This window comes from Zonotrichia albicollis, chromosome 3 (genome assembly GCF_047830755.1).
Source record: "Zonotrichia albicollis isolate bZonAlb1 chromosome 3, bZonAlb1.hap1, whole genome shotgun sequence".
Classification (NCBI taxonomy): domain Eukaryota; kingdom Metazoa; phylum Chordata; class Aves; order Passeriformes; family Passerellidae; genus Zonotrichia; species Zonotrichia albicollis.
This window is the reverse complement of record NC_133821.1, coordinates 25,230,427-25,245,191: the sequence shown is the minus strand read 5'-3', so window position 1 is coordinate 25,245,191 and position 14,765 is coordinate 25,230,427. Positions and strand designations below refer to the sequence as shown.

General features: G+C 45.3%; 1 protein-coding gene across 3 annotated transcripts in view; it reads right to left on the bottom strand.

The window, feature by feature from the left end:
- Window positions 1–8,319: 8,319 nt before the first annotated feature.
- The window catches only part of AFTPH (aftiphilin), a 42,316-nt gene continuing 35,870 nt past the window's right edge, over window positions 8,320–14,765 (bottom strand). For 2 of the 3 annotated variants that reach the window (XM_005489383.4, XM_005489384.4), the window contains one exon: window positions 8,320–9,542. In XM_005489383.4, coding sequence (XP_005489440.1) covers window positions 9,398–9,542 — 145 coding nt within the window. In that variant the 3' untranslated portion in view covers window positions 8,320–9,397. The remainder of the gene's footprint in view (window positions 9,543–14,765) is intronic. The other variant, XR_012579439.1, reaches the window with a different exon arrangement.

Sequence of the window (14,765 nt, the reverse complement as noted above, 5' to 3'; positions counted from 1 at the left end):
CTCCACCTGTTTGGGTTGCTGAGAAGAAACCAGAGCCGATTATCAGGCCGGCTGCTTTGTCAGGTGCTGCTTTGATGTAAATTCAGGCGCGATCAGATGTGCTGATGGCAGCAAACAGCCACAGAGAACCGGAGTGCCCTGCACGGCGACCTGCAGAGATTGCAGCCAGCGGCGCTGGGGACAAATCACGGAGATTAAACGTGAACGGGCTGAGACGTCTTGGGAGAAGCACACAGGGAGGCAAAAATAACCAGTGCAGAGACAAAACAGGAAAACCAGGTAGACCAAGGATTGACTAGACCCTATTAATGCATAAATCAAAGCCTTTCCCCACCTCTTGATACTTCAGCTTTGCCCAGATGCTCCTGCTCCAGTGCTGCAGGCCAGCTGCTGACAGAAACCCTGAGCACACCTTTGGTGCATTCTGCCTGTCACTGGCATCGCTGCAGAACCAACTCAGCCCTTACAGGGGGGAAAAACCAGGCTTCCCCCACCCACCCCTTTCTTCTATCCTTTTTTCTTTTTCAAAAATTTGTGGAGAGCTGGTCACCTTTTGCCAGGGTAGAGGACAAGACCAGAAAGTCGCTTGCCCACATCTGAGGTGCAGCAATGCAGCTTCCCTTCCTGCAAATCTGTCCCTGCCTGCAGCTCAGCTGCATTTTGCAAGGTTTCTTTAAAATCTGGAGAGTAGGACTCTGCTTTTGAAGGTGGAAACATTTAATCTGGGGCAGTATAGCACACCATTGCATTAAATAATTTTTTTCATTTTTTATCTGTTGCTGGTGGCCATGTTCTGCCCCTGCAAGCTCTCAGATTTGAGGACCATTTCTGATTTAGGGACCACTCAGCAATGTGCCAGGTGACAGATATGGGTATTCAGACACCCAAATTCGTGGGGAAAACCAGAGAGCACCAGGGAAAAGTACTTTTTTCACTGATCAACCTTTCTGCAGGTAAATGAGGCCTGATGCCTTATCACAGGCACATCTACCCTTGGAATCCCAGTTGCAGACAGCAATCTCTGTGTCCATCAAAAAGGGAATTTTCTCCAGCAACAGCAGCAGAACTGTAAAATTCTTCCTGCAAACACACTGAAGTCCCCTTGCCACCACACACCATGGCTCTCTCACCACCACGTGCAAAGCAGGGCAGCCACATCGTGCTCACACTTGCAAACACGAGGGGGAATTTTCAACCCTGCTGGCCACGAGTGGCAGAGTAAGACCAAGATGTCAGGGAGGCAGATTGCTGCACACCAGGCCTAACAGGATTTCAGCTGTGATCCTCCCAACTCGAAGCAAACTCCAGGGATCAGTAGAGTCAGGAATTTGTTGCCAGCAAGCCCTGGACTCTCTCCCCTCATGCTGCAGTGCCAGGCTGGCCTGGGCAGTGCTGCCCCTCACCAGGGATCTCCCTACACCCACTCCAGCCTCAGGAGAAGGTGGCTTTCAGGAAGAGATGGAAATTGAAATGCACACACTGCAATATTCCAGCAGTGCCCTGAGACAGCTTCACCTGCACAGTGCCAGCCTGGTCCTGCAGTGACTGCACAAACCCAGCACAGGGAATGCACAGGAGCCTGTGCCAGCTGCAATGGTCCCACAGGCTGGGAAGGACCAAACTCCCCACACCTCCTCAGCCCTGCACTGGGGGAATTGGCTCAGGCTGCCTCCTGAATGAAAGAACAGCTTTCCTAAGGACTCAGCTGACACTGCCAGCCTGCTGAGGAGCTGCACTGACTGGAAACCTAAAGGACAGATGTCTGTTGCTCCCTTTCCACCCTGCTTCCTCCTCCCCAGCCAAAGGAGGGGGAAAATTGCCAGAAGAACTTCATCTAGGTGGCCATGGATAGAGAGAAAGGGATAGGACATCCCTTCAAAATGGAAAAGGGAGAAAATGTCCTGTAGGAGCACAAAGCAGCCACAAAACTGCTCCCTTTGCCATTGTCAGAGGGAGGCAGCTCAGCCCAAGGCAGAGTGGAGCAACCTGCAGGAGTCTGAGCAGCTGCAGAACACCCCACCAGCTGCACTTGGATTCTTAACTCGCCTCATCATCAACTCAGTGACAAAAGGCTTTAGTGCTCCCAATGAAAACACAGTCCCTGCACCAGTAAAATCACACAGCCTTGAAAAAAGCCCTTTTTGGTGGCAGAATTCTCGTGCAAACAGGTTTCAGGTCCAAGTTGCTGAGACTGGGACAAAATGTTTGATATTTGGGGCTGGAGACAGAGAGGAAAGGGAGGATTTGAAGGTGTTAGGGGGACACTTCATGACTGCTTTTGATTTGTTTCCAAAATATCCATGTTTTCTACTTGTGCTAATGCTCCCTGTAGTTTAAAAGGCAAAATGTGATCCAAAAATGCCTTATGGGTCCTGACCCAGCCTTTGCATTTCTGAAAGTGCCTGTTAGGTACTTTCTGCTCTGAATTCCTGTGGAAGGTGCTCCCACATCCTTCTCCAAGACTCTTGTGAGCAACTGAAGTGCTTAAGGGAGAGATTCAGCAAATCTTGTTGCCTTGTATTCTGCAAACTCCTTAGACTGGTGAGCATAAAGGAGTAAAAAACCAACCCAAACCAGTGGTCCAGCTACTCATGGAGTGTCTGCACACAGCTGCCAGTGTTCACTTGTTCTTTCCAGTCAGTCTCCTCACACACTTCTTTTCCTCAACTGAAGAAGACCTGAAAAACCAGCTCCAACCACAGCAAAATTACAATTCAGACAGTATCACAGCCCTGCAGACCCTGAGTGACAGCCCAGAGGCCACTAGAACATTGAACATTAGACAGAGAACATAGACAAAGAACACAGAACTAGAACATCAGACAGAGACAGCTCTGCCATGACCACACATGTGTCTTCTGCACATCCCACTGTGCCTCAATCTGCTCCTCTCATCACAGAGCTGTCCACTGGCTTTGGGCAGACATGTTGGGATAAAGTTGTGTGGCATGAGCAGCAGGACTGCCCTCCTTTCCCCTGTGTTGCTGTGGCCAAGACTGGCTGCTCCCTCAAGCAATAGGGGAGACTCTTCCTAGGGGTTCTTTGGGCCACTTACACCAAGAGGCTGCAGCTGACAATTAGCAACGTGGATCTAACCTGGGAGAGGCCAATTTATCCCTGGAGCTGGAGTCTGTAACAGACAAACTCCCCAGTGTGGCACAAGGGGCTGCATCCATGCCAGCAAAGTGCTTGGGGTGGGATGGGCTCTTCCCCCAGGGACAAGTGCAGAGGGCTCAGCCCTGTGCAGAGCCAGCCCAGCCCAGCCTGGATCACCAGGATGGAGCTGAACACCACTGAGGTCTTGGGCTGGTACTGCAGCACGGTTTGGGGTGCCCACAGACCATGGCAGGGGACCCAGCTCCCTGAGGAACCCCTGACAGCTGCTTTTCTGCCAGGTGTCCTGCTGAGCTGCTGGGGGCCAGGCAACACGGTGAGGTCTGATCCAAGGAACTTGCTTTGCTTTCCTCCCCTTGTGCAATGCCTCCTGAAGGCCAGCTCAGGCAAGGCAACACTTTGTGCTGTTTGTAAGATGAGGACAGTCTGCCCTGACTGCAATTCTGTGCTGAGGGAAATGAACACTGAGTGTGTAATCACTTAAAGAGTCTAAAACCAACTGAGACACATTTCACTGAAGCACACACATGGCTGCTGAGCTGAGCCTGCCCCTTGGCTTCCCCTCCCTCTCCAGGAAACTTCACTGCTTTCAATATGGAAGGTGAGGCTCACACCATGGCAGCAATCCCAGCAGGGAACCTTCTCCTATTTTGGGGGTTTGCTTGCTGGAGCTGGTGTGAACCATGCAAACACCAGGACCTGCCCATGCACCAGCACCAACAAACCCTGATGAGCAAGGTGAGCAAAGATCACTCACAGCAGCTCCATGGCAGCAGGTGGAGAAAATGTCACCTGGGCACAGAAGCAGTGAGGGCACAGGTGACAGCCCAGCAGAATCCCTCAGGGAACACAGCCCAGCCTGAGCCTCAGATCAGTATACTGCACACACAGGGTACACATTCTAAACATAAACTATGCCAAAAGGATCATCAAGCATATGGAAAGAAAGCCAGAAGAATCACTGAGGATGTTTAGGCAAACATTACAAATATGTACAATACTCTAGTTTGACTCTCCTTTGAATTATTTTGTTTCCCACAGGACCCCAGCGTCTTTTAGTTCAAGGAGAAACATTTTTTTGCCCTTTCACATTCTAGAAGCAGTTCCAAACCTTACCTGAGGCACACAATCCAATTCCTGTATGGGACACAGCACAAGGAACCTCTGCAGGTGTGTGCCAGGTCAGCAGGGTCCTGACAGAATCACTGGACCTGCAGAGGAAGACTCAGAGACCCTAAACTAGGAGAAATACTTTTCTTTGGTGAGCATAGAGTGAATCCAGACATGAGACAGAATCCCCCTCTGCCTTTGAGATGTGAGACCTGTGCCAGCTGAGTCCTTCTCAGATATTGCTGACAGAGTTGATCTTCACAACCTGTCTGTAACACAGGGTTAACAACACATATTACATTGTAAAGTACAGGCTGACAAGGTGAAAACAAGAGCCCCATCAGTTTTGGATGCATCACATGTGAACCTGACTCCCAGTGCCACTGAGTATCAAACAAGCAAAGCCCCCAGCTGCTTAAGCACATCCCAGTGAAATGAGCATTTCTGCACATTCCAACCATGCAACCCATGCTGGGTACCAAATGACAGAAGGGCACAAGTCACCTCCTGCAAAAAAAGCTGGCATGGCCAGCTGCTTGCAGCCAGGAGAGCATCACTGTGCCTTCTCTGCAATTCCCACCCAGGCCATCCCTTCCCTGCAGCCACAGCAAGCAGGGCCCTTCAGAGAAGTTGCAGTGCACTGTGCTGGTTCAGAATCGATCTGCACAGGGCACGAGGCAAGGATCAGGTGAGGACAGGAGGATAGGATGTGAGCAACAACTGTCACATTGCAGACACATGACAGGACTGAAGCTGCAGCTCCAAATCCACAGCAGAGCTTTGCTTTGGAGGATTTCATTTTATACCTACAGTGAGGAACTATAATGTACTTCCTTATCTAAAAATAAATTTTGACAAAGGTCTTCTCACATCTGGACGTGTGTCAATGCTGGGACAGGCACCAGCAGCTGCATTTACTCCCTCAGTCTGCAGTCCAGCTCTCTACCAGCAATAACTGACAGCAATGGGGGGCTGTGGCGATGCAGCTCCCACACACCCCATGGCTGTGACACATTTCTTCTGCAGAACAGGAACTCAGACCCTTGCAGCTCCAAGGCTCACTTCCAGATTTTGGAGGAAAGCAGCCAGTGGGCACAGTGTGTGCACCTGTAATCCAGCCCAGGCTTTTCCTTCTCTCCAAATGCTCCTGCTCCTCATGCTTGTATCCCACTTTCTCCACCATCTGCTCTCCCTACAGCTCTCCCAGCTGCCTTTACTCTGAGTACAGCTTCACCTTACTATTTCTTCTTCTGCTGAGCTCTTGCTTTGTGTTTTCTTCCAGCTCCTCCTCCAATTGTTTTTAGGCTTCTGAATTTAAATGTGTTTCTTCCCATCTCCTTTCACATTCCAGGCTCTCTGGAGGGAGCAGACCAGGCTGCTTTCTGCCTTTAATGGCTACGCTCTTTGGTAGAGGCCAGAAGACAAAAAACTTCTCTGATTTTGTAGCAGACACTCCTAGCAGGTACTATGCAATTATTAGATGATCTATGCTTTTATAAATGATATTCAAGTGTATTTTGCAACCATCCTGTATTTTCAAAATGCTCTGAAATTTACAAGAAAAATATGCAGATTTGCAGAACTGGCACAAAATGTAAAGGCTGGACCAAGGGTGATTCATCTTACACGCACTGAGCTGCATCTCTCTCACATCCTAAAAGGCCACAGATATTCAGCTCAAGTGTAGCAGTCCAACAACCAAACTTTCCACACGATGATTTCATTACCAGGTAAAATTCTGTACCACAACTCAATGTGATAAGTGTTAAATTCAATACACACTCTCTGCATTTGAGGACATGTACACACATTTATTTGCAAGCTTTACTGTTGGCATCTCAAAATGAATTTGCTGAGCTAATGGTACTCTGAGAGAAGGTATAGACGTTCCAGGTGCTGTGGGCAGAGCAGCACTGCCAGCACCTGGAGCAGTGCTGGTGCTCTGTGTAAGGCAGAGCTGAATCCCCAGGTCCCACAGCACAGTCTTCCAGATAACACTGAGCAGAGCCCAGCCCTTCCTAGCAGTCATTCAGGAGCCTGCAGCTCACTTCACACTGGGATCTTTGGACTTTGCTCCCTGGCCACGTGCCAGCTCAGGGGATTGCATCTGAAGCAGGTGTGCTCTGCTGCTTGGCCTGGGCGGGCACATAGGCACTTGCTGCTCAGTGACACCAGCTCTGGGCTAAAAGGGATGCACCCTGCCATGTCTGGTGACAATGCACAGCAACACAAATGTGCACAAAGCATCCACGGCCATCCTGCCCATGGGGCTGCTGGCAAGATTAAACCAGGCACTGCATGTTGTGTCAATGGGAACAGCACGGAAGGACAACCCTGATGCAGCTGAATCTGTTAGCCAAAACTTTCTGCATATGAACAAAGCTGCCTGTACAAGACAGAGGAGAGAAGCAAGAGGATCCTGTCTGTCCATCCCACCATCAACAACAAAAAAAGGAGGCTTAAGCTAGGAGACTGAAAGCAGTCCTACATTTTAAGGCAGGCAGCATCTACCGCAAAAGGCTGAATTTGGATGTAAGCTTTACATCTTTCAGCAGTGTGAAGGTCTGTGGGATGCAGAAAGAACATAAAAACCCCATAAACACATTCTGGATAGTACCAGGTTTCACAAAGTTTCAGATTGGTACATCAGTCTCAATAGAAATCTCCTTTTTCCCCTCCCCCATGCACGACAGGCCACCAGAACTGCACTCAGAGACTGGAAGACAAATGGGCAGCTGCCTCTGGAGGCAATTGTGAGGAGACTAAAGATCAACTTGCAGCTGGCACTTCCACCCCCACCTCTCCTTAATACTTCAGTCCACTCGCTGCCAGACAAGGATCACGAGTCAGCTCCTAAACATATTCTCCCTGAAACAATAGCTATAGCTCTGTGCTGCAGCCACCCCACTGCTCCAGCTCCCAGGGATACGCCACAGCCACGGAAACAAAGGCACCAATTTTAACCTAGGGCAGCCCAAGCCCAGAACTGAAGGATACAAAAAGCAGGCACTAAAGAATACTGTGCTAAACCTGGGAGATTAGCAAAGCTCATTTTGACATGTAACGGGCATGAAGTCAGTGCTGCAATGAAAATCTGCAGAAACAGCAAACACAAGTGGGTTTGGGGCTACATGGTAAAGCAGATGGCTTTTGCTCAAACCTTTTCTGCTACAACAGGGTGCAGTTTGATACCCCATCATTGTATACTGCAGTACCAATTAGAGGGCAAAGGAGACAATTCAGCCTTTACAAATTAACTTTACCATAACCATAGGAGCTGCTCTCTCAATTCTGACCAGACACCACTCACTCAATCTCCTGCACTCACAAAGATGGAACCCCAGCACTGGTCTCTCAAGGAGAATTAAAAGCTTCCTTTTGCAAGGACAACCTTTCAGCTTACCCAGCTGATGACATCAAGCTCAGGCTTTTCTGACCCAAGCGCTGTCAGACAATAAAGAATTTAAATAACAGATAAAAAAACACACTAGAGATTTCTCAGAACAAGATGTTAGGTGATGAACTGGTGGTGACTACTGAGCCCTTAAAGAGCTGTGCACATAACAAAGACATGGAAAAGTTTATGTCCATGCACCATCAAAAAACAGCAGCACCCAGAACATGCCCTACCTGCAGCAGTAGAGACCCTGAGAGCTCCAAGCCTTACCTCCACTGAGACCCTCTGATGAGATGTTTACAGAGCTAACATGAGAGGAGAGTTCTGTGACTGCAGTGTTTCTGGTTTTCTGCAGCTAAGAAATCAGCAAACCCAGCTGTCCTTTCTCACCTCACCATAGCTGGTGCTTCTTACAGCTGAATCTTGCCAAATGCTTTGAAGAAGTCTCTAACCCTAAATACGATGAGCCACACTGCCCTACAAGCCAGAAGGGAAATTGGAGACAGAAGTAAAAGATTGACTCCCAACATGATAAAGAGATAGGAGAATTGAAGGAAAACCTGCAGGACCCTGCCAGGTTTGTGCTTTGTGGGACTGAGCAGCACAAATCAAAAGGTCCTACAGCACATCAATTTTACCACTAACAGAAAAGTGAGCAATGCACACATTCTGTAAAAAAAGACAGCAAGCTGTATACATATGTATCTTTTAAATTATTTTATTTTGTGTAAGCTAAAAGGAAATTTACACACTTAAATCTCAAAAGACCTTGGGCATGCATATTGACCTTTTTAGAGGTTCTTCGACATAGCTCTCTTTTTTCCATAGGAATTTCCCCAGACATTTACAACCCATAGTTTTTTACTGTATATACAGCCTAAAACCATAGCAATCTATGATTATGTCATTTTACACTGTGCAAAATCAAACAGGAATAGTGGTACAATAGAACATAAAAATTTTTAACAGGTAAATTTCATTGTAAGACATTCATATTGTTTTGGTCCTTCTTTTCCAAATCAAACTGATTAAGAGCAGACAACCTTCTAATGACCAAAAAAAAAAATTAAATCAAGTGTTTAGACAGTAATCCATAACTGGAACAAGAAATTACTGACAGCATACCTTTCAAAAGGCTATATAGTGACAGAGCCATACTACTGAAGTTCAAGAACATAAAAACTGATCAGCCAACCAATCAAACAGGGGGAGGGGATGCGGGAAAAGAAAAGGAAGAACACATCTTAAGCTTGTTAAAACACAAAAGAAATTACTGGGTTTTAAAGAAACAGTAACTGAAAAACCCACAAAAGGGACAACATTACCTTTTGATTTTTTTTTCCAGCAAGAAGTATTTTAATATATGCAGGAAAGAAAAAGTTGCTCAATGCAATCTGAAAGTCTTAAGGGGCAACTTCACAGATCGTGAAGATTGAAGTTTTCATTATGTGTTTATAGGATTTTTTTTAAACTTTTAAAAGTTTTTTTAAGAAGGACACCACCAGTGTATTTCACAAAGACATAAATGTATACAGCCCAGCACAACAAAAAGAATAGATCTTCAAAAAGATTTACCCCCAATTATTTACATTTTTCTCTAATATAAATTTAGGACTCCAGTATGTAAATAAATATACATTACTATGTATACCTTTCTAGTGCTGCTTACCAACAAATCATCTGAACTTGATATTTTTTTAATTAAAGCAAGATTGCTTTTTGTGACCCGCAGAGGGAAGAAAAAAAATCAATAGAAAATGTCCAATTCACATCACTTTAGTCTACCTTTTCTTGGCAGCTTGTTGAAGGTGTTAATGTGGCTGGGAACATCAACACCTTGGCATGCATGAAAGTTAAGTCAGGAAGGCTAGAAATCACCTTGGCAGCCTCTTCACTAAGATGTTCTTCCTTTTTAGGCTTCCTGTTGGGAGGAAGAGAACAAAGTGCATTAATCCAGTACCTAATAACCCTGGGATCACTGAAACAACCACTGAGTGAAGCAATGTTCTGTCAGCTTGTCTCCCACTGACAGGCACTTCTGCAAGCTCCTTGAAGGCAGTCTAATGTTATAATACCTACCTGCCTACCAATAATGTGTTAACAGAGAGAGTCAGCAAAATGTTCCTGTGTATATTGTTGCAATAAGGAAAAAATATCCTATTCAAATGATAATTTTTACAGATTTTTTTTTTTAGCAGCTTCAAGAGTCAAGAGACTCACTTGAAGAGATAACCATGCCCATATTCTACAGATAAAACACTTGGAGCATTGGTTCTAAACTATCTAAATCTGGTACAATTCTTCAAAAATACAATGGAAAAGATCTTAAAAGGACATTAAGAAACGTCTAAGTTACTTCTCAGTAATTTTAAAATAAAAAAGCACTTATGCTGTGTTTTCATGACTGTTCTCACACTGCCCATCATGCCACTCCACACTGTGATCCCAAAACCTTTTTTCCCCTCAGGATTCAGCAGCAGCAGAAGGTGCCTCACAAATAAGTGTATCTACTTGCTTTGAAGTGCAAGGATATGAGCAGCCATGATGCACAGAGCAGTTTGGGAACCACTAGGGTTTACTTTGCCTTTTGCATTATTCACAAGAATTACTGAGCACAAATGAATAAAGAAGCCTGAATCCCACGTCACTTGGTTCTCACTATTATGCAAAAAATTCACACTTCCCAAGTAAAATGAAGCCTGGCTCAGACTGCTACAGACCCCCCTCCTTTGCCCAAATATCCATACTTTACACATATCTGGCTTATCTTTGAAGAACACTGCCTACTGCTAGAAATACTCAGTTTTCCATTAAACATTATTCCAGTTTCAAAAAGGCACCTGCTAAATCCTGTAATGATGTAAGAAATTGCAACTGAATAAGCTCCCTCCCCTTTGTGGGAAAAAAAGCTGAGACAAAATACTTGAACCAAAGAAACTGCTTTCCCTAGAGCACTTCAGAAATCTCCTTTCTGTATCTGGTCTTATTTATAAGCTTGAAACCAAGGCCATGAGAGGGCAATGTCCTCTCCAATCATGAAGCAGCATGTACTTTTTGTCAGCCCCCACGAGGATTGTTTCTTCAGCTGAGCAGAGACCAGTGGAAAGCAAGGGGCTACGTGTTTGCTTCCACAGAAGCTCAGAATTCCTTAGCTAGAAGAAAAAAAGATCTGGAGTCAAATGCATCCTTGACATCTGATGGTTGTGGTGACCATCACCACTGATCATAGTGCTGACACTGAGCTATCCCTTCTGTTTGCCACTGAAATTCCCACTCGATGAAAGTCCTCTAGATGAGGCAGCCTGAACACTAAATTTGACTTACCTTCACAGAACAGCAATAATTTTTTTCTCTGCTACAGTGGAATTTCACGAGCTACTGACTAGGCAGATTACCAAATTCTGGAGGATAAACAAAGCTGTGTGCTGGTTTTACTGAAGGAAGAAGCAGAGAGCCAATATGTGCCTCCTCTAACAACTTCACAGTCAGCTCTGTTTGCACTCAAGGACTATCTCTGAGCTGTTGAAATGTGGTTCTCACCCACCACTGTTATCAGTAGCCTGTGCCACTATTAATAATCACTTACCACAAGCCCCTTAAAGGTACCAACTCCTGATGATCAAGGACTCAGAGCTAACAAAGGACTGCTTGGCAGAGGAAGCCAAGGGAAGAGGGCTGCCTTGGAGATGGTTCCTGCAATTGTTCATCAGGCTAGATGGAGCTCACACACTCCTTGCTATTTATATTCCTCTTCCTCCTCTGCAGCATGCTAAGCAATGGCACTGCTGGGCCCAGAGGCAGCGCTGTCTTTCCCTCTGGAGTCACATGCAGCACCTTTGTCACAGCACAGTGCCACCACTGCTGCTGTGCCAGCTGCTCTCTGCAGAACAGGCACACCAGTGAGGGGCCAATCCCTCACAGTTACCCACTGCTCCCCTTCTGGCTGGAACATTCCCCTTTGCAATAACTTATCCACTCCAATGCAATGTAAAAAGTATTTCTAAAGCAGGAGAAGCTAATGCACTGACACAGCAACCACTGCTTAACTGTGACCAAGACAGAACTACAGATACAATCACTTGGTAATGAGACTCAAACCCTTTTCTGAAATCACCTCAGTGCAGAAAGGGATGAGATGGCCAAAAGTCTCCATTCCTCAGTGGAGAGAGGCAGGTTCCTCTGCAATACAACAAAACTGGACAATACAAGTACCCTTTCTGGGTAACAACCAACACTTCTGGCAGCAAATATCACCAGGACAACCCTAAAGACAAAGTAGCATCATCACTGCAGCCAGGTTTTACCTTTTAAAGGTAGCAAACTGCCCACTAACTGTGATGTCCATTAACAGAGGCAAGAGGAGTGACTGTGCATTAACTTCAGGCACCACTTTTGCTGAAGATTTCCCATTGCCAAGAGATTCTTTTGCTGAGCCCTGATCAGTGGAGAGGAGTCTTGCAGAGCTTCTCCTGCTCAAGCACTCCTCATTTCTAGGTGCCATGGCTTAAAGAACAGACACCTGAGTGAGTGGACTGTCAGTGCCAGCTGCCCTATTTCTATCTGCTTTGGGATCAGAACTTTTGATTACAAAACCATGTAAGGACCCATCCCTGGATCAAAACAAAGTCTCTGTCTGAGGTTTCAAAATAATCCTCTACAGCACACTTTGCCCCTGTCCATCTCTTTTCTTACACTAGGTTACATTCCCTCCCAAGAAGGACAGGAGGGATATACCCCTACCCAAGCATTTGTACCAGCCCCTCTGTCTGTAGGCACTAAATTTCCTTTTCAAAGGCATGCTAACTCTAAGCCACAAGAAATGAACCAGACCTACAGGCAGGAAGGTTGCTGGAAGAAAATCAGGCAAGAAAGAGGGAATGCTTTGTCTATCCATCACTTGCATGTCACTGTTCTGTTTTGCATTCCAACCCCTTCCTGCAGCATTCAAGTCTTTCAGGGCTTCAGTCACCTCTCATGTTTGCAAAGGGTTTTTAGGATACCACCAGCAAGGCCAGGCTTTATCAGCAACAATGAGCTGATTAGAGAAATGCACTTTAAAAACACTCTGTAATTAAGAGTTAGCCTGCTCCATCCAACAACATCCCCAAGGAGTATTTCCAGTTTAAATGAGGGTTTTGGCCATTTCTTGGAAAGGTATCAGTGCTCTGCTTTCCTTCAAAAAGACAGCAGATAAACTTTTGATCTCTGCCAATTCTATGGAACCAGGCAAGGCTGGAGACTCTGTGGAATGCTGCTCTGGATCCCTGACCTTCAACACTTATTGCTGCTGTCAAAGTTTCAGGCTCAAGCTCAGGAGGAAGTTTCCCTCCTCTCCCAATACTTTCCTGCTGAGAAATAGACTTTCTGGTTCAAGAGATGGCTTTGCAACCAAAGACAGGGCTACTTTAGACAAAGACAACTCTTCACATGGCATCCCACAGCTGAACAGTGGTATTTCCACTCCAAACTTTACCCTAAAGATCCTGAGTTCAGCCAACAGACATGGGATAGCCTCAGCAGTACTGAAGTTGCCATCAGAGTGATCCTAATCCACTGGTTTTGCCTTCCTCAGCCAGTTATCATTGATGTCTAACAGTTCACATTTCCAGGCTGGTGCATGAACCTCATTCTCACTGACCTGGCTGTACCCGGCCACTCCTATTTTAAAGTCTCCAGTTCATTACAAAAGAATTTATAAAACTGAAAAGAAAAACAAATTTATTACAAAAAGCTAACATTGTGCCACACTAGTTGGCATACTGCTGAGGCTGTACCTTCTTATTTTACAGAAGGCTTCTGGCCTGAAAAACCAGACTGCTTTTCTTTTGGGGAGCATGAAATCAAGAAGAAAAAGCACATGATTTTTTTTTTTAAATTCAGAGTTGATAAAAACATACAAAATGTATTAAACCATGAAAACAGCAAATCCTTGTGTGTGTCTGAACTTAGCCTCCAAGTCTGAGGTCCCAGCCTGGTATAATGCTACATCACAGATCTAGAACCAGTTCCTGCTGGTAAGCAATGCTCTCCAGAACAGGGGAAGAGCTCTGACATCTGGATAAAGAGCTTTAAGAGCACAACTAAGAGCTTTCAAGTGCATTGTGGAAGCACTCAGGAAAAAACCAAACCCCTCATATCAAAAAAACAGCACAGAAAAATGAGGGTCAACACTTAAAGAAAGTTCCTTTGTAAACAAAAAGCTAAGACATCCTAAAGCAAGGTACAAATCTAAGAGTGCAGATACAACAAAGATACATTTAGAGTTTGCATGTCCTGCTGTGGTTACTTTTAAATTAAGCTTAGAATATAATACAAAAGTATTTCAACTGTAACTATGTTTTCTAATTCCTGAAAGCCAAACCTCCACTACAGTATCTCCAGGAAGAGCATGTGCACTCCATGGATAGAAAAAGAAGCAATCCAGAAGACCCAAAAATCAGCATGGAAGTGGGGAGTTCCCTCTACTGGTTCTCCCTTGAAATTTCATGGCTGGTTGATTTCATGCTCACTTTCAAAATTATCACTGCAGGAAAACTGGGAAGATTTTCTTAGTAAAAGAGCATGTTTGACAAGAACTCTTGAAAATTACAAATTAGTCACTTTAAGCAAGCCAGCTCCATCCCACCATGACTGTGCCTCCTCCTAAGGGCTGCTGCATGAAAACACATCTACTTCAAGAGTGCTGAATAAACCCTAAGGCTCACTGGGGAGTGAAGATATGTTATCATGCACTTGTTGCATGTTGAGGCACACACTTCCAAAAAAAACAATGTTTTACTTGGTAAAGATTCCTCTGCATTTCTTTTAAAGGGCACAGACATTAGTTATATGTTAAGACAGTCTAGGTTCCTACTGCTAAGACACACAAAGAAATAAACCCAAAGAATACAAGCTTGTAAATGGAGAGATGATTCTGGACCAAATCAAAGCCCTGACTTCAAGCAAGCCATTTGATGTCTAAAGCCTTTCTACAGATGCCACCTATAAAAAAAAGCACAAAACTACTTTATGTGTGCTCCACTGAGGCAGAAGTGACATCCTAAACCAACTTCACATTCAATTCTTAACGTGCAACAGCAAAATTAAACTGATGTTTGCTCACTGAAGTTTTGACAGGTGTTAGGAATATTTGCGAAGGGACAAA